Below are 26,193 nucleotides of genomic sequence, written 5' to 3'. Positions count from 1 at the left end.
TACTTCGTATTACTCTTATATATGATCATATTCATGATGTCTAATTTTCTTATTTTATTATAATAAATATGTACCAATCAAAGATTGACCTAATTTATGATCAACTTACATGTAAATCATTCTACTTCTACCCACAACAGTACAATACACATTTCATACGCATCTATGAGTATATGCTTAGTTGACTTTGTCAAAATAAAACAATTGATATTATATAGTACATTGGTTGTTAGTACCCATATGACCTAAATGAAAACTATATTACAAATTTGTAGGTTACATGTTTAAGTATTGAAAAACCCATATAATTCGATGCAAAGTATATATTTCGTCTTCACTAAAAAAAATAAAAAATAAAATAAAAATAAAATAAAACCTACAAAGTATACATTGCATAGAATTATCTCTAGATCCGACGTTGTATAGATGCTAATACTATTCTACTCGTAGTTTAATCAAAGAGGTATTACATTATCACATCAAAAGAAAAATAATTTAAAGTATACATGTGTCTCCCGCCAACAATAATTTCATGGCTCTTTAGTCCTTACCGACATCTAAATCCAAAAACTACATTTACTAAACTACCCTTCAAAATTGACCTTCGATTATGGGCTTACTTCAACAATTAAAAAACAAAGCCCAAGCCCAAAACAATAAGACCAGCCCAAATCACAGCAACTCCAAATATTCCATCAGCTAGCCTCTCTACTCCATTGTACATGCTTTCTCCTTGACCACCTCCACTCCCTTGAAAAGCCGGGGGAGGCTCCGCCATTGGCGGAGCAGTGTACAGCGGAGGTGGAGGTTGATTAAGGCTCGGGGGAAGGCCCAACCCTTGGCCAACCTTAATGTCAAACCTCATGCCACGTTGGCATTGGCGCCCATCCTCGGCATCAGAAAAGAAGTAGTTGGGGCCCACTTTAGTCAATGGAACGGAGATGGTCAATGGCTGATCAAACTTGGTGGCACCCGAGTTGAAGACGAGGGTGTTGTTGTCGGAGGAGTCATCGGAGGTACAGTTGTTGTAAGTATTGGAATTGTATGTTTGGATCACTGTTTGATTAGTGTTGGTATTGAAAACTGCCAAGATAAAGAAAGAGTGGGAAAGTTTGTTAGTGTTGTGCAAATTGAAATGATGGTAATGGTAAATTTTCCCGGGTAAAACACAAGGGAAGAAAATGATTGGGATACACAAGTATTTACATTTGGACACTTTATTAACCACTACTTAAAATTAGGAACTTAGTATAGGATGACAATTTTTTTTTTTTTTTATCAAGACAATTATTACGTAGTACTTTGTACTTATTTTGAAATTTGACATCTTTTTATTTTAGTTATTTACTACTCCGTGTAATTGTCAATTTATCAAGACATACCATATTTCATGACAAACTGCAAAACACATGTTGCATTCTTATTAAAGAACTTGTCATTTTAAAATTAATGCATGAAAATGAAAGATCGGGTAGGAATTATTTCAAAACACCTAATAGTAAATTGATTCAATTCTAAGGCTACAGTTTGTACGAGTACTAGAGTACTCTAAAGTTTAAAGAGGACTAGTATTATGTAGTATATACTATGCATATAAAGAATTCAAAATTAAACGAGCCTATAAAACCATCCATCTACATTTTCATAGAATCTAGATAGAATACCCAATATTGTGATATGTCAATTAGTTAAATACTCTGTAGTCTGTAATGAATCTTAATTGACGTGAGCTATTTGAAGTTATTTTAAATTGTTTGAGCTAATTATAACTTATAATCCAAATACAGCATATTTGGACTAGTGATCATTACTGACTAGTGAGTAGTCTTTGAAAATTTGTCATCTAAACTTATTTTGTAAGGAATAAGTTATTACTCCATAGAAATTAAGTTCATATCACGACAAAACTTCAACTTAGAGCTTGTTTGGTTACCACAAATTCCTATGGGCAATGAAAATTCCCATGAATTTCAATTTTCATGGGTTGTTTGGTTGCCTTGTAATTTGTAAAATGCAGGCAATGATATTTCCTTGGGAAATCATAATTGCTGTACGGTACAGGAAGTTTCTCACCTTGTACCCCCTTGGTCAATTACACTTCCCACATGAATTTTTAGAGTGAATTTACGATTTTAGCCCTGAAATAATAAATTGGCGCTGCTTTTTTTTCATTTCCCTCCTTTTTCCCGTCACTTTTGTTTCTCTCTCCAAACTCCTTTGCTTTTCTAGTAGTGGGCATTTAGGTGTTGTGGCTATTGTGTCTCATATCTCTCCATCTCTTTCTTCCATAATCAACCAGGGAACCAAATTATAGGTATGTAATTTTATCCTCTTCTTCCTTGGTTTATCAATTTGATTTGTAAGAACTAGTACATCTACATTTTCATTTTTCTAAACTTGTGTAAAGGATTTGATATGGAGGCTTGTCTAAATTGGTTTAGCAAGGGTTGAATTTTTGCTTTCATTATTTCTCCGGAAATCTTGGTGCATGTAAGTAAAATGGGTGATATAAATTATGAGGTTCTTGAATTGACAGAAAAATTATTCCAATTTGATAACCTAGGTTTTTAAATTACCCAAATATTTCTGAATTGGAATGGAGAGCATAGCATGGATAGGGTAGAAGGAATTATTTTTTTGCAATTTTTTGTATGATTTTGCATAATCACTAAGATAATGCTGTTTCTAGTAAAAAAAAAAAATTAAAAACGTTTTCTGGGTTCAAATTTTGGTTTCTGGAATCTTCTTCTTTAATTATTTATGGGTTCAATTTTGTTAAATTTCATAAATAGTTGGATGGTTGGGGTTTAACGTTTTGATTAGCTTGTAGTATAATTGATGAACAAAGGGCTTAAATTTGTTTTGGGAGTATTAATCATGAGTCCATGATTCTAGAGATACTTTGGCTCAAATTATTTGTATTTTGCTATGATTAATCACAATTTCACCATGATTCTTTATTGCTAAGAATTTTAAATAGTCAGATTTAGATATATATGAATTTGGTGTATGCTTGAACTTGGGCCCCTCCAAGGAGTATATACATTCTTTGTTTGCGTAAAAAAATGTAAGGATATATATTAAGGCATGGATTTAGGAGTATAAATTTGACTACTAGAGCATATCTTTTTTTGACAAGTACTAGAGCATAACTTAAGAGTATAATTTGAAGATATTGGTATATTGTGATTTGTGAGGTTATTGCTTGATTTTACAATTGTTACTTCAAACTACACGGCTAAACTTGATGATTGAATCCTATAGTGTATTTCGTTTGTGCTTATTTCATTTTTGTTAATAATTTTACATATTTTCAATTAAATGCATCTGGATTATTGTTCATTTTAAGGAGCTCTTTATGTGAATGAATATAGTTTTCAACTTTCTATTTTATTTCATTGTAAATTGTGAAGTAGAAGTAGTATACATTTGGTGATATAAGCTTATGAAGAGCATTGTTTATAAATATTTGTCAACAATCAGCAACTCCTCTCATTTTTTTAGATTTTTGCTATAGATAAGATGTACAATATGCCATTATATCTTTGTCTTTCATATATATATTTTCTAGGTACGATTAAGTTTAGATATTTAATACAACCTTCCTTTGATTTTTTTTTAAAAATTACTCTTATGCAACTAAGACTAATTTTTATTTGTTACTCAGCTATGGCTCGTATGCCTTTAAGTAAACAGAAAAAGATTGCAACAACATGTATTGTCATATATAGGCAATTGATGATCATGTTAATGAAAATAATGGTTGATCTCGTGTATCTTCTTACTATTTTGAACGTCAAAATTCCAACGCCCATAACCTACATATTTGATAATTCTATGGAGGAAAGGGTTTATGCTAGGATTTTAAATATAAGACCAATGATCCAAGGGAGTGATGTAGCATGTTTGGATAACCTTAGAATGGATAGAGCTTGCTTTTATAAGTTCTGTGAGATGCTTAAGGATGTTGGGAAATTGCAAGGAAATAGGAATTCAAGTTTGGAAGAAATAGTTGCTTTATTCCTTTTTACACTTTCTCATGATACCAAAAATCGAAGAACTCAATTATACTTTAGAAGAAGTGGGGAGACAATTTCAAGGCACTTCAACTTGGTTTTACAAGCTCTTCTTAGATGTCACCATATTCTTTTTAAAAAACCAGAGCCAGTGACTGAAAATTGCCAAGATGACAGGTGGAAATGGTTCAAGGTAAGTTGCAGCTTATAGTAATTTTTTTTTAACAAGTGCATACACATATAAAATCAATTAATAAGTGAAAAATTATTGTAGAATTGTTTAGGTGCTTTGGATGGAACACATATCTATGTTCGTGTTGGAGACAAAGATAAAGTTAGATTCAGAAATAGAAAAGGAGAGATTTCTACTAATGTCCTAGGTGTGTGTACACGAGATATGAAATTTGTGTATGTGTTACCTGGGTGGGAGGGCTCAGCACATGACAATAGAGTTCTTCGTGATGCACTTTCTCGAAGAAATCCATTAAGAGTCCCTCAAGGTAATGAGAACATCTAATTTTTCATTAATTAGTAAATTAAATATAAAGATCTGTTTAAGTCTAAATGGATTAAAGACCTTTTTTTTTAAGGTAACTACTACTTATGCGATGCTGGATATATGAATTGTGAAGGATTTTTAACACCATTTAGGGGTCAAAGATATCATTTGAGTGTTTGGAAAAATGGTGCTCAACCACTATGTGCTGAAGAGTATTTTAACATGAAGCATTCTCAAGCAAGAAATGTCATAGAAAGATGTTTTGGATTGCTGAAAATGAGGTGGGGTATTCTACGAAACACAACTTGGTATCGTCGTAAGGTCGTATGTAGGATTATTTTGGGTTGTGCTTTGGTACATAACTTCATTCGAACCTATATGAATGTCGATCCTATGGAGCATTTGATTGAAAATTATATGCAAGAAGATGTTGGTGAAAGTATTGAGGTTATGGAGATTAGCACAGCATGGAATTCTTTTAGACATGACCTAGCAACTGAGATGTATGTCTCTTGGTTGCAATCCAGGGCTGATTAAGTAGTTGTCTTGATTTTAATAATCTACCCTCGTACAACTTGTATTACGAATTTTTTTTTGTAAGAATACTATTACTATTAATTGTACCATGACATGATCATACCAGAGCATGGTCAATTTTGTGTACAATTTTATGTATTATACAGATATATATCTATATCTACTGTTTTTATTTTTATGATATTTATTATTTTGAATGAGTTTTGCGTACTTGCTAACTATGAAGTTGTATATGTCATTAATTATTATATACTTAAAGATCACAAAAATTTTGTATGTCTCCTGTAATATGTGTGCTGGACAGAGTACATGCTTTCAAATGAGTCAGTGTACTGGTCAAGGGAGCTTCAAGCAAAGTGCTGGAAGCAACTCTACTAGAAACTTGTCGAGATGGTCATTACATGAGGATCGTGCACTTGTTAATGCCCTGAATGATCTAGTCGATCTTGGTGGATGGAAAACTGACAACGGCCAATTTAAAAATGGTGCTTATGCTAAGCTTGAAGCTCTTATGAAAGGAAAACTCCCCGGTTGTGACAAAAAAGCTAAGCCTCATATTGAGTCTCGAGTTAAGCTTTTGAGAAAGCAATACGATGCTATTACTGAAATGCTTAGCCCTAGTGCAAGTGGATTTGGGTGGAATGATGAGGGAAAGTTTGTCACATGCCCGCAAACTGTTTGGGATGAATGGATTAAGGTAATTATTAGAACTAATGTCCTATATTGTTTGTCTAATATCCTTGAAAAAAACTTGATGACTGAACTTTGTTTTATCATTCTACTTGGCAGAGCCATAAGAATGCTGCAGGGTTACGCAACAAACCTTTTCCATTTTATGATGACCTAGGAAAGATTTTTGGCAAAGACAGAGCAGTGGGAAATGAAGCTGAAAGTGTGTTTGATGTGCTTGAGGAGATGGAGCAAGAACAGAGAGGTGGAGAAGAACAAGAAGTCCATTGTAATGAAGAGGAATCTAGTCCAACTTCTGAATGTAGTCCTACTGGACCTCCACCATCAGCAACACGATCTACTACCAAGACAAAGAGAGCAAGGACAGAAACCATTGAAGCCTTAAAAGACTTTTCGACCAAGCTTGCAAAAATTAGTGACGTGATGGAAGGTGCAAGTGAACATATTGGTCGTCTTGCTAGTTGTTTTCAACATGAGTCTAATTCTGCAGAGAGAAGAATGAAAGTGACAAGTGAAATCATGAAAATGGAGGGATTATCTCCAAATGATGTTCTTACGATCTCAAAGAAGATTGCTCTTAATCCTCTTGAAGTCGATTTCTTTTTCAGCCTTCCAGACGATTACAAATATGCTTATGTCCAAGGTTTGTTGATTCCCGATTAAAAGGTATTTTTGCAAGTATACTATGAAGAAGAGACTAGTACCTAAAAGGATCATATGAGCTGCTCTTCAAGTCTCTTAATTAGCAGGACTATTATTGTTACTTTTTGTGATGATACACTACAATACGACACCAATATATATGTGTCGGCTAATTTACTATTGCTGCTATGTCGATTATAATATTTTGTGCAGCTTTTTGTGATTTAAAATAGCAAGATTAAATGTAAATTTTTTGTAATGCTCGTAACCTGACATTTTATGGATTTCATCAGGTTAACTCTTTTGTAAAGTATAATGTATCTTTTGTAAGGGAAGGAAGGAAGAAACAATACTTCATAGCTCATCTTTTTAATTTGATACTGATGCATGCAAGTTGAAAAGTGATGTTTATTTTTACGCTTATGTGGACTAGTGGAGCATGTAGTTTCCATATGATTGAGCTTTTATACAGTGGATTAGATTAGTAAAGCATGAAACTGCCATGAATGAATGTAAAAAAAAAAAAAACGTAATTTAGCTCTTATTAAAGAAAAAATTAAGAGTTGATTGTTTGTGGCAAGTTTCAAAAAAAAAAGAATGTATTATAATTTTGATAAAAGGTAGTTAAGTTTGTTAAAATACATGGGAAATGTAGCAAGTGAACCAAACAAGATAAGGGAAGTAAAATCCTAGGAAGTTAAAATTCCCAAGTATCAACCAAACAACTTTAAGCCAATTCCTAGAAATTTCATGTAGTAATTAAATTCCCATGTGTTACAAATTCCTTTGGGAAATAACTTCCCATTGCAACCAAACAAGCTCTTAATAGGTTATATTGTTCCTTATAAAATTTGAACCACATCATGTTGCTAATTTGATGTTACTTTACTCTCCTAAATTGAAGTACTACCTCCGTTAAATGTGGTAATTTTGCAACTTCATAACATATTTAACGGAGGCAGTATTTAGTTTGATGAAATGACGTTCAGTACTACACTTGACAAGTTTAAAAACAATAAACATCAACTGACACCCGACATTTGGGCCATAAATAGATACCTCACTATGAGCCATTAAGCCCAATACAAATAGCCACTTCCTCTCCCAAATAAAACAACCGTAATTAGCGCACATTTATTCCGAAAAGTGTCTACTAATTAAATTCAAACACGCAACTTTCTTTAAAAAAATAAAATAAAATAAAGACAAATTGAGATTAATTCGACTCTGTAATTTACAATTTGAATTAAATCCATTCATAGCAACATTGTATTTGGATGTTATTCTAATTTAATTCATGCGAAATATAAGTAAAAAAAATTAACGATTCTAAATTATATTTTTCGGACGATTGCAAATTTTTTGAGATGAGAATATGAGATGAACTTACTAAGATAATCGCCGAGGTTGAAGGTTTGAGTGGCAGCCCAAGCGGAGTAATTAGTAGAAGATACATTGGAACTACTATTAAAATACCAACCCGATGGCGGCGGTCCTCCCACCGTGTGATTGGTGTAACTTACGCCGGATGTAACACCAATCACGGCGGTTATATATATTACCGCAGCCATTATTGCCGCCATTTGTCTATCTCCGGCGGCTGGTTTAGTTATTATATGGTTTAGGTGGATGGTTGAGATTAATTTGAGTGAAGTTTATCGTTGTAGAATGTAGAGTAGGATAGTATATTTGGAAATTGGCAAGAAAGGGAAAGGAAACAACGTGGGGGATGACCACTGTTGCACTTTCGCATGTGACTTCGAGATGACTGTACACTGTACTCGCTCCGTTCTATTTTCGGTTTATTTTTCAAGAGACTTTATTAGTCGACGACAGTACTATGTACTCCCTCCATTTTTATTTACTTGCTCCAATTTTTCACGCACGGATTTAGGAGAAATTGAAAAAAGTAATAAAATACAGAGATAGTGGGGTAGGTAAAAAAATAAAAAAATTGTAAAAAGCAAAAGTAGTGGAGAGATTTGGTTGAGAGAATATGAAATTAATAAAATATGATTTATGTTGAATCCACTAAGTGAGAGAAATGAATTAAATATTGTAAAAGTATTCCAAATAAGGAAATGAAGCAAGTATTTGAAAACGGCCGAAAAAGAAAAATGGAGCAAGTCTTTAAAAACAGAGGGAGTAGTATGATATATGGTACAGAGTATTGTTTGATCCATAAATGAAAATTGAGTAGATAGGATAATTATATGTTTCCTATAAATTACAATGGGTTGTATTATGAAAATATTGCAAATTTCAAGGGTATTGAAATTAGAAATTGAAGGAGTTAGAGCTTGTCTGGTTCACCTTATTTTTGCTTATCTGATCTGTTCTAATTTGATATGCTCTGGTCTGATCTGATCTGAATGTCAAATTTGACTTTAAATATACGGAAAAAATATATTAAGTGGGTCTTCTTAAATTCATAATAATGTGTATTTTATTAATATGTGATTTTCTTAATTTTTTTCATTACGAAATTAAAGATATTTAGCGATAAAACAAAATGATGTTCTGATCTAAACTTATTTCTTCTGATATGATCAGATCTGAATTTATTTTTTTTCTGATCTAAACTTATTTTTTCTTATTTTCAGAAAAAATAAGGTGAACTAAATAAGGCCTTAATCATACTACATTTGTCTTTTATTTTTATTTTTATTTTTATGTTTTAAATAACAAAACATTTGGCACAACTCCATGTATTATTGTATTGTACTCTGTAACGTAACTAATATCACTCACAACATATATTTTAATTTATTAAATTAGTATTCCTCATCCAAGAATAAAACTAATTTAACATGCATTATTAACACTTCTATATTATCAAAGACTCTTAAAAAATTTTCAAATATGAATATATAATAGAGTGTCATATAGAACACAGTAAGGGCCTGTTCTTATTGACTGAAATGAGCTGAGCTGAACTGAATTGAACTAAACTGAATTTATTAAAGCTGAACTAAACTGAATATTTTATAAGAGAAGGAAATTAGGAGTTGAACTGAACTGAACTGAACTGAATTTGTTAGAACTGAAATAAACTGAACTAAAATGAAATGAACTGAAAATAATCTGAGAACAGGACCTAATTATACATTTCACATTCTTTGGAAGATCCACTTGCTTGATCATGAATGATATGATGTACTAAGAGGGTACTCCTATAGTTTGAATATCCCGCCCAAGCACAACTTTTGAGAAGCAAACAACGGTAATGATTACACTGTAATATTATATTGTATTTTGAAAGATCGAGCTAAACTCCTCAAGATCCTTGGTAGTTGATCACTTAGGAAGTGGAATAGCTAGAAGTGGCTCAACTTTTTGCAATGTAAGCCCAAACTTTTCTTCAATGTCAGTAGCTTTTGGACTTGCCGCATCCCAATTGAATGAATGGATAAGAGTGGCTAACATCAAATGCACCATCCTATTTGCCAGTGGCATCGCTGGACACATCCTTCTTCCTGATCCAAAGGGTATGAGCTTAAAATCTTGTCCTTTCATATTAATATTTTTCTCTAGAAATCTTTCGGGAGAAAACATATTTGGATTTGGCCAAACACTTGGATCTTGACCAATAGACCATATATTAACCCAAACAATTGAGTGTTTAGGTATCAAATAGCCACATAACAACACATCCTCTTCAGCCTTGCGAGGTATTAAAAATGGTCCGGCTGGGTGCAACCTCATTGTTTCTTTCACTATTGCATCAATGTACGGTAAATTTGTGATATCGGATTCTTGCATGATTGATCCATCTTTGCCTAGCACTTGGTCCAATTCAGTTCGAGCCTTTTTCATTTCTTCGGGGTTGCGCAATAATTCTGTCATCGCCCACTCTAATGCACTTGATGTTGTATCTGTTCCCGCTATAAACAAATCCTAGACACACAAATAAATTACTAAATGAGAATACACTTTATAATTTATTTTTATATACAAGTATAAAATTAAACCCTCAATTAATAATATTCAAGGCAAGAATAGTTAAACTAACTTACCACGAGCATATGTCTAATGTCGTCAACGCTCAATTCTTGATTCTGAACAAGCTTAAGTAGAGTACCTAGAACATCATCCTTAACATTTGTTGGATCTTTCAACCTTTCATCAATTATTCCCTCAAAAATTGCAAGTAGCTTCTTGAAGTAACCCCTTGTTCTCTTCAATGCTCCTTGCAAATCCAACTTCTTAAGTAACGGGAATAAATCCGATAAATTAGCCCTTCCACACTCTACCAATATATTCCAAATAATATCCTTAAACTCTTGATTATTTGAAGAAACATGGCTAGCTAAATCGATCAAGAAAAATGTGTTGGACAACAAATTTAGCGAAGTTGTGAACGCGGCCTTACCAATATTAACAGGCAGACCCTTTTCGGAACATTGTTGTACATACTCAACTAGCTCTTTCACCTTCTTTTGCCGTATGTCTTGACTCATATTAAGTTGTCGATTGGTGAACAATTGGATTGTCGCAATCTTTCTAAGGTTTTTTCGTTTGGAGCTTACTGATGGAAGCCAAACCATGGAAAATTTTTCGTGGTTTTCAGCCTTTTCAGCCTCTGGGACAAACCTACTAGAAAGGGCTAAGTCATGGTTAAGGAACATTTCTTTGGCTACTTCCGGGGATGATATAACTATTGTAGTTTTGCTCCCTAGCTTGAGAGACATTATGGGACCGTAAATTTTTACGAGCTCAGCGACAGCACGATGAGGCTTGTCGCCGAGCTTGAGAATGTTGCCTATAATAGGCCATGGTTTTGGTCCTGGAGGTAGTTTGGATTTACCAAACAAATTTTTCGAGATTTGGATGGTGGTGATGAGGATGGCGAGGAGTACTAGTAAAGTGGTGTAGTATTCCATTTTGTGATAGCCTTATAATTCCGAAGGTACAACGTACTCGTATTTATATGATAATTGAATACGTACTCTATAACAATTAGACCCTTACGAGGTAGGACAAACTAATTAATACGAAGAATACTATTGAGATATAATTCGATACTCCGTAATAGATACGTTAGTACAAATACATATATTATTCCATTATTGTAATAGAAGATATTGAGATATGATGAGAATTAGTGGAGTTATTGAATTACCGACTAATTATTGTAATAGAAGATATTGAGATATGAGAATATGGAGTTATTATTGAATAACCGACTAAATAATCTGCTCGTATGAGTTATTGAATTTTTTTAATTAAACATGCTATTAATGAGCTAGAGTATATACTCTACTAGTATATTCAATGATTTGCTGGGGAAGTGATTTCTGTAAAAAAAAAAAATATTTGACAAACGCAAAGTCCCAAAATTCAATTGAAAATAAATCAAAACTGGTGAGCGGAAATCACCAGATTTGCAGGTATGAAATATTGAATTGATTAAATTAGTTTTTGAACGTTGACTCCCGTGTAATATTAACCGTGGTTGTTGAAACCTTTAATTTGATTTAAAGTAATACATTATTATGGAGTATTGGAGTTGTTGATTATTCTAAGGAGTAAGGACTAAAGTAGTATACATTTTCATGCATTTTAATTTAAAACTCCTACCATTTGTATAAAAAACTACATACAAAGTGCTTTTTTCGTTTCTTTTTAATTTTAATATAACATGTCTTTTCGACACACATTTTAAAGAAGAGATTAAACAATGTAAATGAATAAATTATTCAAAATAATTTATACTTGTAATCTGGATGTCCAAATTATTTTGATAAAGTTGCTCATTTATCAACTCTAATCAACTCGTTTTAAATAGTGCAAAAAAAGGGGTGTGACATTTAAAATAAAACAAAGAAAGTATATTTTAATACGGAGTATCATACAGACTATATCTCTTATATCATGGTTCCTACTCAAATCAACTTTTTTTTCCTCTCATCACATCCCTTACATACTTTTTTTAAAAAATTAGAGTAGTTAATGCACGCGAATGCGCGATGCACACACATAGTTAGCCATATCCGGAATTCTCTTTAAGTTTGGTTTTATAACATAACTTTTTTTTATTAGTAATATTAATGAAGGAATGCGCAATGCACGCACATAGTTAGCCATGTCCGGAATTCTCTTTCAGTTTGGTTTTATGTCATAACTTTATTTATTAGTAACATTAATGAAGGAAAATATGAAGAAAAAAAATGGGGTATAAATGTCCGCACTATTTTTAAGAATTATCTCAAAAATTTTAAAAGAAGATGGGGAATTATTTTTTTTTTTTTTAAAAAAAAGAAGCCAAAAAGCTACATTGGTAATATAAAAAGGAAAAAAATTGAATTGAGCTGAAATGAATATTTTATGAGAGAGGGAAATTAGGAGCTAAACTGAACTGATTGGAGCTGAACTGAACTGAACTGAAATTAGGTAAATGTGAACAGGCTCTGAATGTGCATATTTTTTGAATAAAAAGTGCAAAAAAAATCTAACCGAAATTGTAAGATCCTTACAGCTACATTTTGTAAATGCATATTTCATCCTTCTCATTGGATCTCTATCCTATATATATATATATATATATATATATATATATATATATATATATATATATATATATATATATATATATATATATATATATATATATATATATAGTATAGTATAGTTGACATAATACTATTCATAAACGTTTGATTAAACTTTTAAAATTTATTAATACCCCAAGTAACTACCGCACTTATATCTTATTACTCTATATTTAAGGTAATGGTATATGTAACCCTTACAGCTACAAATAAGCATTTAATGTCTTTCTTTTTTTTTGGTGTAAGTTTGGGAATACATGACAAAATCAAGTGCAGATCAGTATAATTAATGAATATATTTCATTAATACTTTTCTTATAATACATAATCCTTAGGGTTACATATAGTATAACATTCTCCTTATAAGTTTACACCTAAAACTATGCGTCATTCATAATGTAACAATTAAAAAAACTAGAGAGAGTAATAAAATACTAAAGTCAATAAATCTGCCAACTCCAACTATACTCCATCCAAATCATTTCAGCTAAAATACTACTCATACTAAATAGAGATGGAGGGAGTATAAATTAGTGGGGATTTTGGCCTGGGTTCCCGCTAGTCATCCTATGTTACGCTCTTGACGAATTAGGACATGGATCTTATGTTACGCTCTTGACGAATTAGGACATGGATCTTATGTTACGCTCTTGACGAATTAGGACATGGATCTTTCATGTACATTTCAATCCAGCTAAAGTAGTGAAATTTCTATAAAGGGTCTGACCTCGTAAGTTCCAAAGAACTTTCAATTAAGTTGCGAGATTCCAAACGAACCTTGTAGCTAGTGCTAGCCGTGTCAAATTTGTCCATTGTCGATAATGTATGAGTTGTTTTTTTTCCGACTCAAATGTCTGAAACCAAAACAAATGAACACAGTATGTCTAAATAATCAATTAACTTTGTTCATCAGTCATCAGTGTTTGTACACAATTATAATATGAATCTTTATTCCATTATTTAGCTCCACACATTTCTATGATCAACTTTACTACATGCGCCTCATAATATAATGAACCATGCCAAAAACATGGCATGTAGTTGTCACAAAATTAAAATTTTGAGATGATCGATCACCTAATAAAAGGAATAGCTTCAAGTGGATGAGCTTTTTGAAGTGTCATTCCAAACTTTTCTTCCATGGCTAAATCTTCTGGAAGTTCTCCATGACCATTCTTCCAGTTGAATGAATGTATTAGAGTAGCCAACATTAGATGCAACATCCTGTAAGCTAATAGTATTCCTGGACACATCCTTCTTCCCGCTCCAAAAGGTATGAACTCGAAGTCTTGTTTCTTAGCATCAATTTCTTTTTCCAAAAACCTTTCAGGTAAAAAACATTCAGGGTTTGGCCATACACTTGGATCGTGACTTATCCACCATACATTAACCCACAAAGTTGAATTTTTCCGAACTAAATAGTCACATAGTTGTACATCTTTTACAGCCTTGTGAGGTATTAATAGTGGGACCGGTGGATGCAATCTTAATGTTTCTTTCAATACTGCTTGAATATATGGTAAATTTGAAATATATGATTCTTGCATTGATCCTTTCTTGCCAAGTACTTCGTCCAACTCACTTTTAGCCTTTTCCATCTTTGTCGGATTTTGCAATAATTCTGTCATTGCCCACTCTAATGTGATAGAGGTTGTATCTGTTCCAGCTACAAATAAATCCTGAATATACATTGATATACATTTATACATATATAATAACCAATTCATTTTGTGCTTCTTGTTAATTTGAATTTCAATTGACAAAAATTAATGCTTCTATATGTATTTCAAAATATACACCCTAACATAAATTGTCATGCTTATGAGCTAACAAAAATAAAAATTATGTTGTCAAACAATTTTTAAAATGTCAAACATAAAATTAATTAATTAATAAAACAATTAAGATGTAGACTATGTCAAACTAACTATGCTTCCACAGTTGTACATATAGAGGAGTTCTTACTTACATACGTACTTTTATCAATATTCATAAGATTATTTAACTCCTACATAGAAAAGTGACCATGGTGCCAATCAGGATTGTGAATCAAGGTCAAGTTGGATCTATATTTGTTGGTTCATGTTCAATTGGGAATGCGAAAATTATTGGTTGCTTTTGAGTTTGAGTTGGGTCAAATCAGTTCGTGTCAAGGTAGATCAACAAAAAAATAATATTTTAATCCATGTGTTACTTGTTTATCTACTGATCGTACTAAAAAGTGGATATATATAGTGAACCAATCTAGTTGGGCCTATGACCCGCCCACTAACTTGGTTAGCCTTGCCTGCTAATCGGACTGGGCTAGTAAAATCACAAAATTTCAATTGAAGAAACATTTTGTAAGATAGATAGAACTTACCACAAGCATATGTTTGACTTCATCAAGGTTTAATTCATTGTTCTCAACAAGCTTAAGTAGAGTGCCTAGAACATCATCCTTAACATCCATTGGATTTTTCAATCTTTCATCAATAAATTTCTCAAAAATCCTCATCAACTTTCGAAAGTAAACTGTATGCCTTTTCAACACACCTTGTATATCCAAATGCCTAACTATTGGAAATAGATCGGACACATTAGGCCTTGCAGCGTCTTCTACTATATTTCGAGTCAGATCTCGAAACTCTTGCGATTTCGAGTCGGTATGACAAGCCAAATCGATCGAGAAAAACGTGTTCGACAACAAATTTAGAGAGGTAGTATTTCCTGCCTTACCAATATCAACAGGCAGGCTACCTTCACAACGTTGTTGCACATACTCAACCAACTCGTTGACTTTTTTTTGCCTTATAACTTGGCTGGCATCAAGCCGTTGACTTGTAAACAATTGAATGGTTACGATCTTTCTAAGGTTTCGCCATTTGGGACATACAGGGAGCCAAACCATTGAGAAAGTATCATGGTTTAAGACCCTCCCAATGTCAGGGATACTCCTACTAGAAAGGACTAAATCGTGTTTCGTGAACATTTCTTTGGCTACTTCCGGGGATGATATCACTATCACTCTGTTGCTCCCGAGTTTGAGAGACATTATAGGGCCATAAATTTTGGAGAGCTCGGCGATAGCACGATGAGGCTTGTCGCCGAGTTGGAGAATATTGCCTATTATAGGCCATGGTTTTGGTCCCGGAGGGCTAGGGAGTTTGGTTTTTTTGTGTTTTGAGATGAAGAATGCTAGAATGATGGTGAAGGGTAGCAATTGGAGTAGTATTGTGTAAAATTCCATAGTTATGATTTTATGGAGTATTTCACATTTCAATGAAGAATGATGAGATTCAAAATGTCACTTTAATTAGATAGCTAATGTTCATCTACATTACTTTATAAAAAAACTTTCTAAAGTAATGTGTTGATGAATTTATTAGATTATATATCTTAAGCAATAAAATAAGGATACAATCATACAATGACATTAGATAGCACGTTACATTTTATTAATGCTCTATATTATATCATCAACAATAATGATTATTGATATTTGTTTAAACCATTTTTTCAAAACCATGGCAATCTTCCTTTTTTTTTAAAGTACATTAATTAAGAGAGGAAATGATGTGATCACCTAGGAAAAGGAATTGCTTCAAGTGGTTTAGCTTTTTGAAGTGTTAAACCAAACTTTTCTTCCATATCTATATCAATTGAACTCACTTCGCCGTGAAATTTCCAATTGAATGATTGAAGAAGAATAGCCAACATTAGATGTACCATTCTATAAGCCAATGGCATCCCGGGACATATCCTTCTTCCTGCTCCGAAAGGTATAAGTTCAAAATCTTGACCTTTTACATCTGTTTCCCTCCCCAAAAATCTTTCGGGCGAAAAAACAAGTGGGTTTGGCCATACGCTAGGATCGCGCCCAATGGACCACACATTCACCCATATTTGTGCACTTTTTGGTACAAAATAGCCACATATTTCTACATTATTATTAGCCTTACGGGGTACTAAAAATGGGGCTGGTGGGTGCAATCTGAAAGTTTCCTTTACAATTGCTTGAATGTAAGGTAATTTTGAGATGTCTGACTCTTGAATGGTTCCATTTTTTTCCAATAATTTGATCTATTTCAGTCTGCGCTTTTTGCCATTTTTTCTGAATTACGTAGAAACTCAGTCATTGCCCACTCCAATGTGCTGGAAGTTGTATCAGTCCCCGCTGCAAACAAGTCCTTATGTATAAAATATTCGAAAAAAGAGAAAACACACATGTTAGACATTACTCCGTATATCAAATAATGAATGTATGTTATTCAGTTTTATAATAAGCTTAATAATAATAATCTAAAAATGATTAATTAACTACAATATTATAGGATGACTATTCAATGGCTACAATAAAATTGTAACTATTGTAATTAGTTTTAATCTTGACCCTTTATTTTTAATGACTAATCCTGTTCATCCATTCACTTGACTTAAATATTTAATAACAAATTAAAAAAATAAAAAAATTTTGATTTTGATTTAAATTAAACAGTTTTTGATCGGTTTCTAAAACAAATAACTAAAATTTCCCATAATACCTATACCTGCAATTTCTAAGTTCAAAGGATTCTTCAATATCCATTAAAAACCAACATTTGATTTTAGTTTATCAATAATAAGTCTACTCCGTAGTACTTTTGTCTCTACAGTATTACAAGGTCCATAAATTTTCCATTAATTCTATTAAAGAAAGAATTGAATCATCCTCCATGTAAAACAAAACCAGAAAAAAAGAGCGAAGCAGATGAAGATAAAAAATAAAATAAAAAAAAGGTGAGATTTGTCTCTAATTTCAAGAAACCAATTACTTGACATCAAAGGTAAAAAAAAAATTAAAAATCCTCCAATAAGATAAAAATCAGCCAATAAGATAAAAATCAAAGGTTTAACCATCAGACCAGATTTTCCATTATTAAAAAAGTTGAAATCTTTTTCAGTAGTTTTTATTTATTTAAAATCTACAGTATTTAATTGTATTTAGTTTTGGATACGATGTATTTAAATTTTGATTAAATGATCTATATGGAATGAATTTTGTGTCTGAAAAATTGACTCTTTTATGTTTAAAGTCAACTAAATGGATGAATAGGATAAATTTTATAAATTAGAGGGCTAAGATTCACTCAGTTATAATAACCACAATTTCATTGTAGCCATTTGAAAATTGTCCTAACATTATAAAGAGAAACAATTAGACAATAGCTAAAAATAAAATAGGGGGGTAATAGTAGAACTTACCACTAGCAAATGTTTTACTTCATCAAGGCTCAAATTATTATCCTTGATGAGTTTGAGTAGAGTAGCAAGGACACCATCTTTTGGAGCATTTGGATCTCTTAATCTTTCATCAATAATATCCTGAAAATTTTTCAAAGATTTAGTATAGTTTCGCTTACTTCTCTTCAATACCCCTTGCAAATCCAACAACCTAATTAACGGGAAAAAATCCGAAACATTAGGCCTTCCAATCTCTTCCATCAAATGCCATACAAGCTCCTTAAACTCTTGCAAATCCGACGAAGAATGGCTAGCAAAATCCATCGAGAAAAATGTGTTGGACAACAAATTAAGCGCGGTTGTGAATCCTGCCTTACCAATATCAACAGGTTGGCCGGTTTCACAACATTGTTGCACATAATCAATTAGCTCTTTCACCTTCTTATGCCGTATATCCTGACTATCATTAAGCCGATGTGTTGTGAATAATTGAAGGGCTAAAATCTTCCTAAGCTCGCGCCATTTAGGGCTTACTGGGAGCCAAACCACAGAGACCTTTTCATGGTTTAAGGCCCTCACAGCATCTTGCACAATCCTACTAGAAAAATCTAAGTCATGTTTAACGAACATTTCTTTGGCTATTTCCGGGGATGATATCACTATTGTAGTGAGGCTCCCAAGCTTGAGAGACATTATGGGGCCGTAAATTCTTGAGAGCTTGGCGACTGCACGATGAGGCTTGTCGTCGAGAAGAAGCATATTACCTATGATAGGCCATGGTCTTGGCCCTGGAGGGTTGATCACTTTTGATTTGCTAAATGTGTTATATATGAACGTAATGTAAACTATGGTAAGGAGTAACGTAACAATAATGTAGTACTCCATTGATATTTGATTTAGCAGCTATAATTTTTGGACAAGAAATTTTGTGAAAATTTATAATCAAGATCTACTGTAGTTGGACAAGCTGTATGATTGTACCGTGCATGATTTTGAGCCACATCCATTTTGGATATGAATTATTCAGGATAAGAAGTCATCATCATGGAATTATTTTTTATAATTTTTACTACATAGTTACATTATAATCATTAAGGGGCAGTTACTCTTTTTTTTTTTTTTTTTTTTAACGGTAAGGAGAAGGACCCTGATCGAATCTCAAATCTAACGGTTTTTTTTTATCCGGTATTTGCGGGTCAGACACTTTGAGGAGTGAGGGGGGAAGGGTAAGGGATTCCTCACCCTCAAAGTGCCTCTAGTGAGGATTGAACCCCCAACCTCAAGGTTGAAAGGTACAATCCTTACCACTAGACCAAACTTAGCTTGGTAAAATTATTAGAAAGGGGCAGTTACTTGTTTTTGGAAAAAGTAATGTATTACGATGGAAAGTATAGTAGTTGAGCCTTTAGGGTTTCGACTACTTCTAAAATCGAATTCTAAGGGTCTGTTTTGATTGACTGAACTGAACTAAACTGAATATTTTATGATAGAAGAAAATTAAGAACTAAACTGAAAATAATGTGAAGAGAAACAGGCCCTAAGACTTCTACCAACATTTTTTGCATCAAATAATTTAGGATTTTTACTTGAGATATTAATGATTTAAGTGTCGTAAAAAAATGTGAAAATTTAAATTTAACAATTTTTACGGAAGGCTTTTTTCTTTTTTTTTTTTTGGTCAAAGAACAATTGTTTGTCTAAAGTCTTTCATTTAATTTTTTTTTTTAATTTTATTTTTTATCTATAACTGAGTTTCAAGAAAAATTCTTTATCATATTGTCTCATGTCATTTGTGACATTTTATAAGCTCGGGCCAAATGATGAGGACTCAAAAATCTCAAAATAATTTAAATGTTTCACCCTAGAAAAGAAACTGAAAACTATCAATCAATATCAATATCAATCAATATATATTATTAAAACTCAATGGCAAGAATTGAAATCTTGCCACGTGTCGTTAATTTCGTCATGTGGTGCCATGTCATGTTATTATTGATATTAATGTTTCCTCTCAAAAAAATTCTAATTTGTTAGCATTAATATTAACACATCTTATGGTGATAAAGTTATTTAAAATGAGTTATTCATATTCATTAATTCTAAAATTTTAATTGTCTTATACGTGTATTTTTTAACAACAATACTTATTTAAAATATGTATTTCTTTCAGTTACTCATTTAAAATATGTAACCCAAAAAAGTATAACAAAATTTTGGTTTTTTCTTTTAATCACAATGTATGTTTAATTAAGGAATTTTTTTTATGACAACTTAAGAATAAAAATCCGTTAACAAATTAAAAAAAAAACTAATATACTTCATCTGTTTCTATTTTATCTAAATTATGCTCAAAAAGTGCATATGGGGGCAACTTTTGAAGGTAATAAGGTAAATCATGTGCAACAAGGGACACAAAATTACAATTTCTCTCTCCTCTCTTTAAATATTGTGCCTAAGGCCATGGGTTAAGTAAATAGAAATGGAGGAAGGGCCTGAATTGAATTATTTATGAGAGAAAGAAATTAGGACCTGAACTGAACTGAAATTAAGCTGAAAATAACAGGTCCTTACGATAAAACATTTAGGTTATCGCATATTATTAAATAAATTTTGACGTTCAATAATATTTGCAAAAATTAACAAATGTTTATTTTTTAATGAAACCACCAATCCATTTCACTTTATTTTATTATAGTAGTTTTATATATATATATATATATATATATATATATATATATATATATATATATATATATATATATATATATATATATATATATATATATATATATATATATATATATATATATATATATATATATATATATATATATATATGACCCGGGGCATCGCTCGGGCAAAAAACTAGTTATATATTTATATATAGAGGGGAACCTTCCACCGGGGCCATTTAGGGCCTGGCCCCTGGTAAATTATTGTAATTAATTAGTTAATAAATTTAAATAATCTTATTTTACTTATAAAATATTGGATTATAGCGACTAGTTTAAAGCGAGAGGCAAAAGTTTCAAATTTCGACCCCTTTAATACTTTCGGTCAAGATCCGCCATTGTTTATATAGGATGATACAATCATCTTGGAAGGGCAATTGCTTGAAGTGGTTGAGCTTTTTGTAGTGTAATACCAAACTTTTCCTCCACATTTATATCTTTATAACTTTCGGTGCCATGATATGTCCAATTGAATGCATGAAGAAGTTTAGCCAACATTAGATGCACCATCCTATAAGCCAAAGGCAAACCTGGACATATCCTTCTCCCTGCTCCAAAGGGTATAAGCTCAAAATGTCGGCCTCTCACATTGATTTCTTTGTCTAGAAATCTTTCCGGTGAAAACATAAGCGGATTTGTCCATACACTTGGATTACGACCAATAGACCATACATTCACCCACACATGTGCATTTTTTGGCACAAAAAACTTGCCTAGCTCTACAACCTTTTCAGCTTTGTAAGGTATCAGAAATGGCGCTGGTGGGTGCAATCTAAAAGTTTCTTTTACTATTGCTTGGATATACGGTAGCTTTGAGATATCAGATTCTTGAATAAACCCATGTTTACCAAAAACTTGGTCTAATTCAGTCCGAGCTTTTTTCATCTTTTTCGGATTACGTAGTAATTCAGTTATTGCCCATTCCAATGTGCTAGAACTTGTATCCGTTCCTGCCGTGAACAAATCCTAATGACAAAAAAGATATATATACAATTAACTTGATATCGACTCACAACAACCATGATCCAAACCATTCAATAAAAATTCACCTAACCTGGCCCATTTATTTCTTTTCTTTTATTTTTAGGAAGGCCCATTTATTTCTTAATACAAGTGGTATAGATTTTAAAATCTTACTTTAATTTCATAATTAGCGAATATGTGAGGTTCAATTCAATTTTCAATTGTGACACATTATTGAGGACAAACATAAATAAGAATGTGGCACTTGAAACAGAAGGAATATTTGTAAGTTTGTAACCCTATAGTAAAAACCTAGATACACCAATGACACACTGACATGTAGATCAAAGCTCAAAATTTTTAACATTTTTACGGGGCATAGTAAACTAAGTTAAATGTGACTATAAGTTTTAAATATATGAATATTTCTAAAATTTTATGTTAGATTTGACTACGAATTCTCAAAATGCTAATAAAAATGGGTAACTTTTGTTAAGATGTGTTTTTTAACATTAAGTACCCGTTTACCACGTTGATATTTTTTTTTTTTTTTTTTTTTTCAAATCGGTCTTACACTTATTCACCATCTAAATTTAATCATGAAGCATAGTTATTGAAAAATAAAATAGAAGAAAAAAATACAAGTGAGATTAAATGGGAGCATTACTTACCACGAGCAAATGCTTTACTTCATCAAGGCTTAATTCGTTGTTATCAACAAGCTTAAGTAAAGTACCTAAGAAATCATCCTTTGCATCATTTGAATTTCTCAACCGTTCATCAATAATCTCTTCAAAAATTCCTAACAACTTGTTAGCAAAATCCGTAGCCCTTCTCAACACTCCTTGCAAATCCAAGCCTCGAATGAGCGGGAAAAAATCCGAAACGTTAGGCCTCGCAGCCTCTTCCAACAAGGTCCAAATAATATCCTTAAACTCTTGTGAATTCGACGAAACATGGGTAGCCAAATCCATTGAGAAAATTGTGCTGGACAACAAATTTAACGTGGTAACAAAAGCGGCCTTACCAATATCAATTGGTAGGCCGGATTCACTACACTGTCCCGCATACTCAACTAACTCATTTACCTTTTTTAGACGTAATGGCTCACTAGCATCAAGTCGTTGACTAGTGAATAAGTGTGTTGTTGCAATCTTTCTAAGGTTACGCCATTTTGGGCATATTGGGAGAAAAACCATGGAAACTTGATCATGGTTAGTTGCTCTCATAGCATCTATAATAGCCCTACCCGAAAAATCCAAGTCATGTTTAAGGAACATTTCTTTGGCTACTTCGGGGGATGATATCACTATCGTAGTGATGCTCCCTAACTTTAGGGTCATTATGGGACCATAAGTCTTTGACAGCTCGGCGACAGCACGATGAGGTTTTTCACCGAGCTTAAGAATGTTGCCTATGATAGGCCACGGTGTTGGCCCTGGAGGAAGTTCATTGGATTTGCTAAGCAAATTTTTTAGGAAAGTAATAGTGGTTACGACGATGAGGAGGAACAAGGCAATGGTGGTGTAATATTGTTCCATTGATAGCAGAAATGTGATGTATGACAATCTAACACGGCAAAAAGTTTGATAAATATTGACAAAAATATTTAAGGGACTTTATTACATGTAGCTGAAAACTACCATATTTTTATAATTATAATTAATGAAGATGACGAATGGAAGAATCGTGAAGATAAGGAGTGCAGAAATCTTATAGGCAAGTGTGTGGATGTGAACAATATGATCATGATCTATCTGGACCATGTACTTTTTCGTATTCAATAATACAACTATACAAGTCCATTCTTTCTTTTTCAAATCTTTCTTCACTCAAAATTATTTAAATAATTTTTAAAATTAAAAATTTGAAAATAACATGTGTTGAAGTTTAAATGAAACAAAGAAGTACAATAAAAGAAGTACGATAAAATCAATCACATAATTTCTTGATTGAGATGTAGATAACAATCATCTGCAAAGTGGAATAGCTTGAAGTGGTTTGACTTTTTGCAAAGTAAGCCCGAACTTTTCTTCCATGTCTATATCTTGAGGACTTGCTCCATGACCGGTCTTCCAATTGAATGAATGAAGAAGAGTAGCCAACATCAGATGTGTCATCCTATAAGCAAGTGGCATTCCAGGACATATTCGTCTTCCTGTACCAAAGGGAATTAACTCAAAATATCGTCCTTTGAAATCAATTTCTCTATCCATAAACCTTTCCGGAGAAAACAATTCAGGATTTGGCCAAACATTTGAATTGTGGCCAATCGACCATATATTGACCCATATAGTTGAGTTTTTAGGCACTATAAAATTGTGTAGTTGTACTTCCTTCTCAGCCTTGTGAGGGATTAAAAATGGGGCAGGTGGATGCAATCTAAGAGTTTCTTTCACGATTGCTTGTATATATACTAGTTTTGATATATCTGATTCTTGAACAGATTCATCCTTCCCGATTACTTTTTCCATCTCTATTTGAGCCTTTTGATGCACTTCAGGATTACGTAATATTTCAGTCATCGCCCATTCTAATGTGCTAGAGGTTGTATCTGTTCCCGCAACAAACAAATCCTAAGCACAAAAGCAGCAAATTTTATTTTGAGAAAAATGTTTCATCAATGATAATTATTTGATTTTACATAGTGTTATAAAGATGAAATAAGTGACATATGTGAATATTGTCAAAATTAAAGTGAGACTAACCTGTATTATAAAAATGTAAAAAGTGATGTATGTGAATATTGTCAAAATCAAACTGGGACTAACATAGCAAAGACGCGAAATATATACGTATCCATTACCTCAGTAAAAAAAAAAAAAAGGTTTTCTTATTTATTCCAGTCGGTCTACCTGCATGCCATGCGACTCTTCTCGAATTCAATGAGTTTTTAATCCAATAAGTAATCAAATATATACTTCGTAAGGTAAAACATGACAATTATTTGCAAAAATTTAACTTGAAATCAAAAAAGGTCATTAGTATTTCATACCACGAGTAGATGTTTGATTTCGTCAAGGCTCAATTCATTGTTTTCAACTAGCTTGAGTAAGGTGCCTAGAACATCATCCTTAGCGTTTGTTGGATCTTTCAACCTCTCATCAATAATTTCCTCAAAAATTCTCATCAATTTTTTGAAGTAAACCCTAGTTGTTTTCAACACTCCTTGCAAATCCACGTGCTTAATCAATGGGAAAAAATCAGACACATTAGGCTTAGCACACAAATCTAATAGAAGCCAAACAAGATCCTTAAACTCTTGCGATTTCGAAGAGCTATGGCTCGCCAAATCCATCGAAAAAAATGTATTTGACAACAAATTTAGCGAGGTAGTAAACCCCGCCATACCAATATCGACTGGCAGACCCTTGTCACAACATTGTTGTACATACTCAACTAGCTCTTTCACCTTCTTGTGTCGTGTATCCTGACTCGTATCAAGTCGTTGATTGGTGAACAATTGCATAGTTGCAACCTTCCGAAGGCTCCTCCATTTGGGGCATATCGGAAGAAAAACCATGGAGAATTTGAAATGGTTTTCAGCCCTCGCAACATCCGGGACATTCCTACTAGAAAAGGCTAAGTCATGGTTAAGGAACATTTCTTTGGCAATTTCCGGGGATGATATAACTATTGTAGTTTTACTCCCTAATTTAAGACTCATTATAGGTCCGTAGAGTTTTGCAAGCTCGGCGACAGCACGATGAGGTTTGTCGCCGAGCTTGAGAATGTTGCCTATGATAGGCCATGGTTTTGGTCCTGGAGGTAGTTTGGATTTACCAAACAATATTTTTGAGATTTGGATGGTGGTGATGAGGATGGTAAGGAGTAGTAGTAATGTGGTGTAATATTCCATTTTTTTTTTTTTTTTTAAGGTATAATTTCGAAGATATAACGTGCTCCTATTTATTAGGAAGCTACTCCGATCCATACTTTGGAAGTACGGAGTAACATGCAAATCAACGTCGCTGTTGGTCCAATTTGCATTACAATATTCCGTAATGAAATAGACTCCGTATTAAACAACAATATAAAAACAAAATTCAAATCCAACTTACCGGCTGAATTATACGCTCGTATAAATTATTAAATTTTATTAACACGGAATAATGATTAATTGTGAAAAAATAAAAAAATTCGGAGGACTAAATTTAATTATTAAACACGGTGTTCACGAGTAAGAATATATAAAATACATTCATATTTTGATTGATTATTTTCATTCTTGTCATTTGTGAATATAAAATTTGAAGTATATCCATTAACTTCATCTGATTTTACAAATATATAAGTGCAATTTTTTGATTGAGAAAACATGTTTATTAATGTATTGTATAATTAATATTTTAACTATCATC

At 32.6% G+C, this 26,193-nt stretch overlaps 6 protein-coding genes and 1 pseudogene across 10 annotated transcripts; 1 reads left to right on the top strand and 6 right to left on the bottom strand.

Moving 5' to 3' along the window:
- Nucleotides 1-164: 164 nt before the first annotated feature.
- LOC145586745 (early nodulin-like protein 18) lies at nt 165-8,103 on the bottom strand. Its single transcript, XM_081643656.1, has 2 exons — nt 7,775-8,103; nt 165-1,083 (listed from the first exon to the last, which is right to left on the bottom strand). Exons 1-2 carry the CDS (start codon nt 7,965-7,967, stop codon nt 629-631), a joined length of 648 nt encoding a protein of 215 aa, XP_081499782.1. The 5' UTR covers nt 7,968-8,103; the 3' UTR covers nt 165-628.
- Nucleotides 1,919-6,741, top strand: LOC145586744 (uncharacterized). 4 transcript variants are annotated; one of them, XM_081643654.1, is made up of 4 exons: nt 1,919-2,314; nt 3,668-4,209; nt 4,291-4,516; nt 4,668-5,252. In XM_081643654.1, the coding sequence occupies exons 2-4, from the start codon at nt 3,670-3,672 to the stop codon at nt 4,685-4,687; spliced, it is 786 nt and encodes a 261-aa protein (XP_081499780.1). In that variant the 5' UTR covers nt 1,919-2,314; nt 3,668-3,669; the 3' UTR covers nt 4,688-5,252. The 4 variants fall into 4 exon arrangements, with proteins under 4 accessions (XP_081499780.1, XP_081499778.1, XP_081499781.1 ...); XM_081643652.1 differs by having other exon boundaries at nt 4,607-5,252; XM_081643655.1 differs by having other exon boundaries at nt 4,592-5,252.
- A 1,578-nt stretch (nt 8,104-9,681) lies between the features above and the next one.
- LOC145585659 (cytochrome P450 monooxygenase 76AD131-like) lies at nt 9,682-11,267 on the bottom strand. Its single transcript, XM_081642366.1, has 2 exons — nt 10,401-11,267; nt 9,682-10,281 (listed from the first exon to the last, which is right to left on the bottom strand). The coding sequence occupies exons 1-2, from the start codon at nt 11,265-11,267 to the stop codon at nt 9,682-9,684; spliced, it is 1,467 nt and encodes a 488-aa protein (XP_081498492.1).
- A 2,627-nt stretch (nt 11,268-13,894) lies between these two features.
- LOC145585658 (cytochrome P450 monooxygenase 76AD131-like) lies at nt 13,895-16,164 on the bottom strand. Its single transcript, XM_081642365.1, has 2 exons — nt 15,298-16,164; nt 13,895-14,614 (listed from the first exon to the last, which is right to left on the bottom strand). Exons 1-2 carry the CDS (start codon nt 16,162-16,164, stop codon nt 14,009-14,011), a joined length of 1,473 nt encoding a protein of 490 aa, XP_081498491.1. The 3' UTR covers nt 13,895-14,008.
- Nucleotides 16,165-16,363: 199 nt separating this feature from the next.
- On the bottom strand, nt 16,364-19,028 carry LOC145585657 (cytochrome P450 76AD1-like; annotated as a pseudogene). The gene is made up of 2 exons (XR_014100699.1): nt 18,159-19,028; nt 16,364-17,104 (listed from the first exon to the last, which is right to left on the bottom strand). The product of XR_014100699.1 is annotated as a cytochrome P450 76AD1-like (transcript).
- Nucleotides 19,029-21,216: 2,188 nt separating this feature from the next.
- LOC145585656 (cytochrome P450 monooxygenase 76AD131-like) lies at nt 21,217-23,383 on the bottom strand. The gene is made up of 2 exons (XM_081642364.1): nt 22,504-23,383; nt 21,217-21,835 (listed from the first exon to the last, which is right to left on the bottom strand). The coding sequence occupies exons 1-2, from the start codon at nt 23,371-23,373 to the stop codon at nt 21,230-21,232; spliced, it is 1,476 nt and encodes a 491-aa protein (XP_081498490.1). The 5' UTR covers nt 23,374-23,383; the 3' UTR covers nt 21,217-21,229.
- Nucleotides 23,384-23,802: 419 nt separating this feature from the next.
- On the bottom strand, nt 23,803-25,719 carry LOC145585655 (cytochrome P450 monooxygenase 76AD131-like). The gene is made up of 2 exons (XM_081642363.1): nt 24,828-25,719; nt 23,803-24,408 (listed from the first exon to the last, which is right to left on the bottom strand). Exons 1-2 carry the CDS (start codon nt 25,689-25,691, stop codon nt 23,803-23,805), a joined length of 1,470 nt encoding a protein of 489 aa, XP_081498489.1. The 5' UTR covers nt 25,692-25,719.
- Between the last annotated feature and the right edge of the window lie 474 nt (nt 25,720-26,193).

This window comes from Chenopodium album, chromosome 16 (genome assembly GCF_948465745.1).
Source record: "Chenopodium album chromosome 16, dcCheAlbu1.1, whole genome shotgun sequence".
In the NCBI taxonomy this organism is placed as follows: domain Eukaryota; kingdom Viridiplantae; phylum Streptophyta; class Magnoliopsida; order Caryophyllales; family Amaranthaceae; genus Chenopodium; species Chenopodium album.
This window is presented reverse-complemented; position numbering and strand designations above follow the sequence as displayed.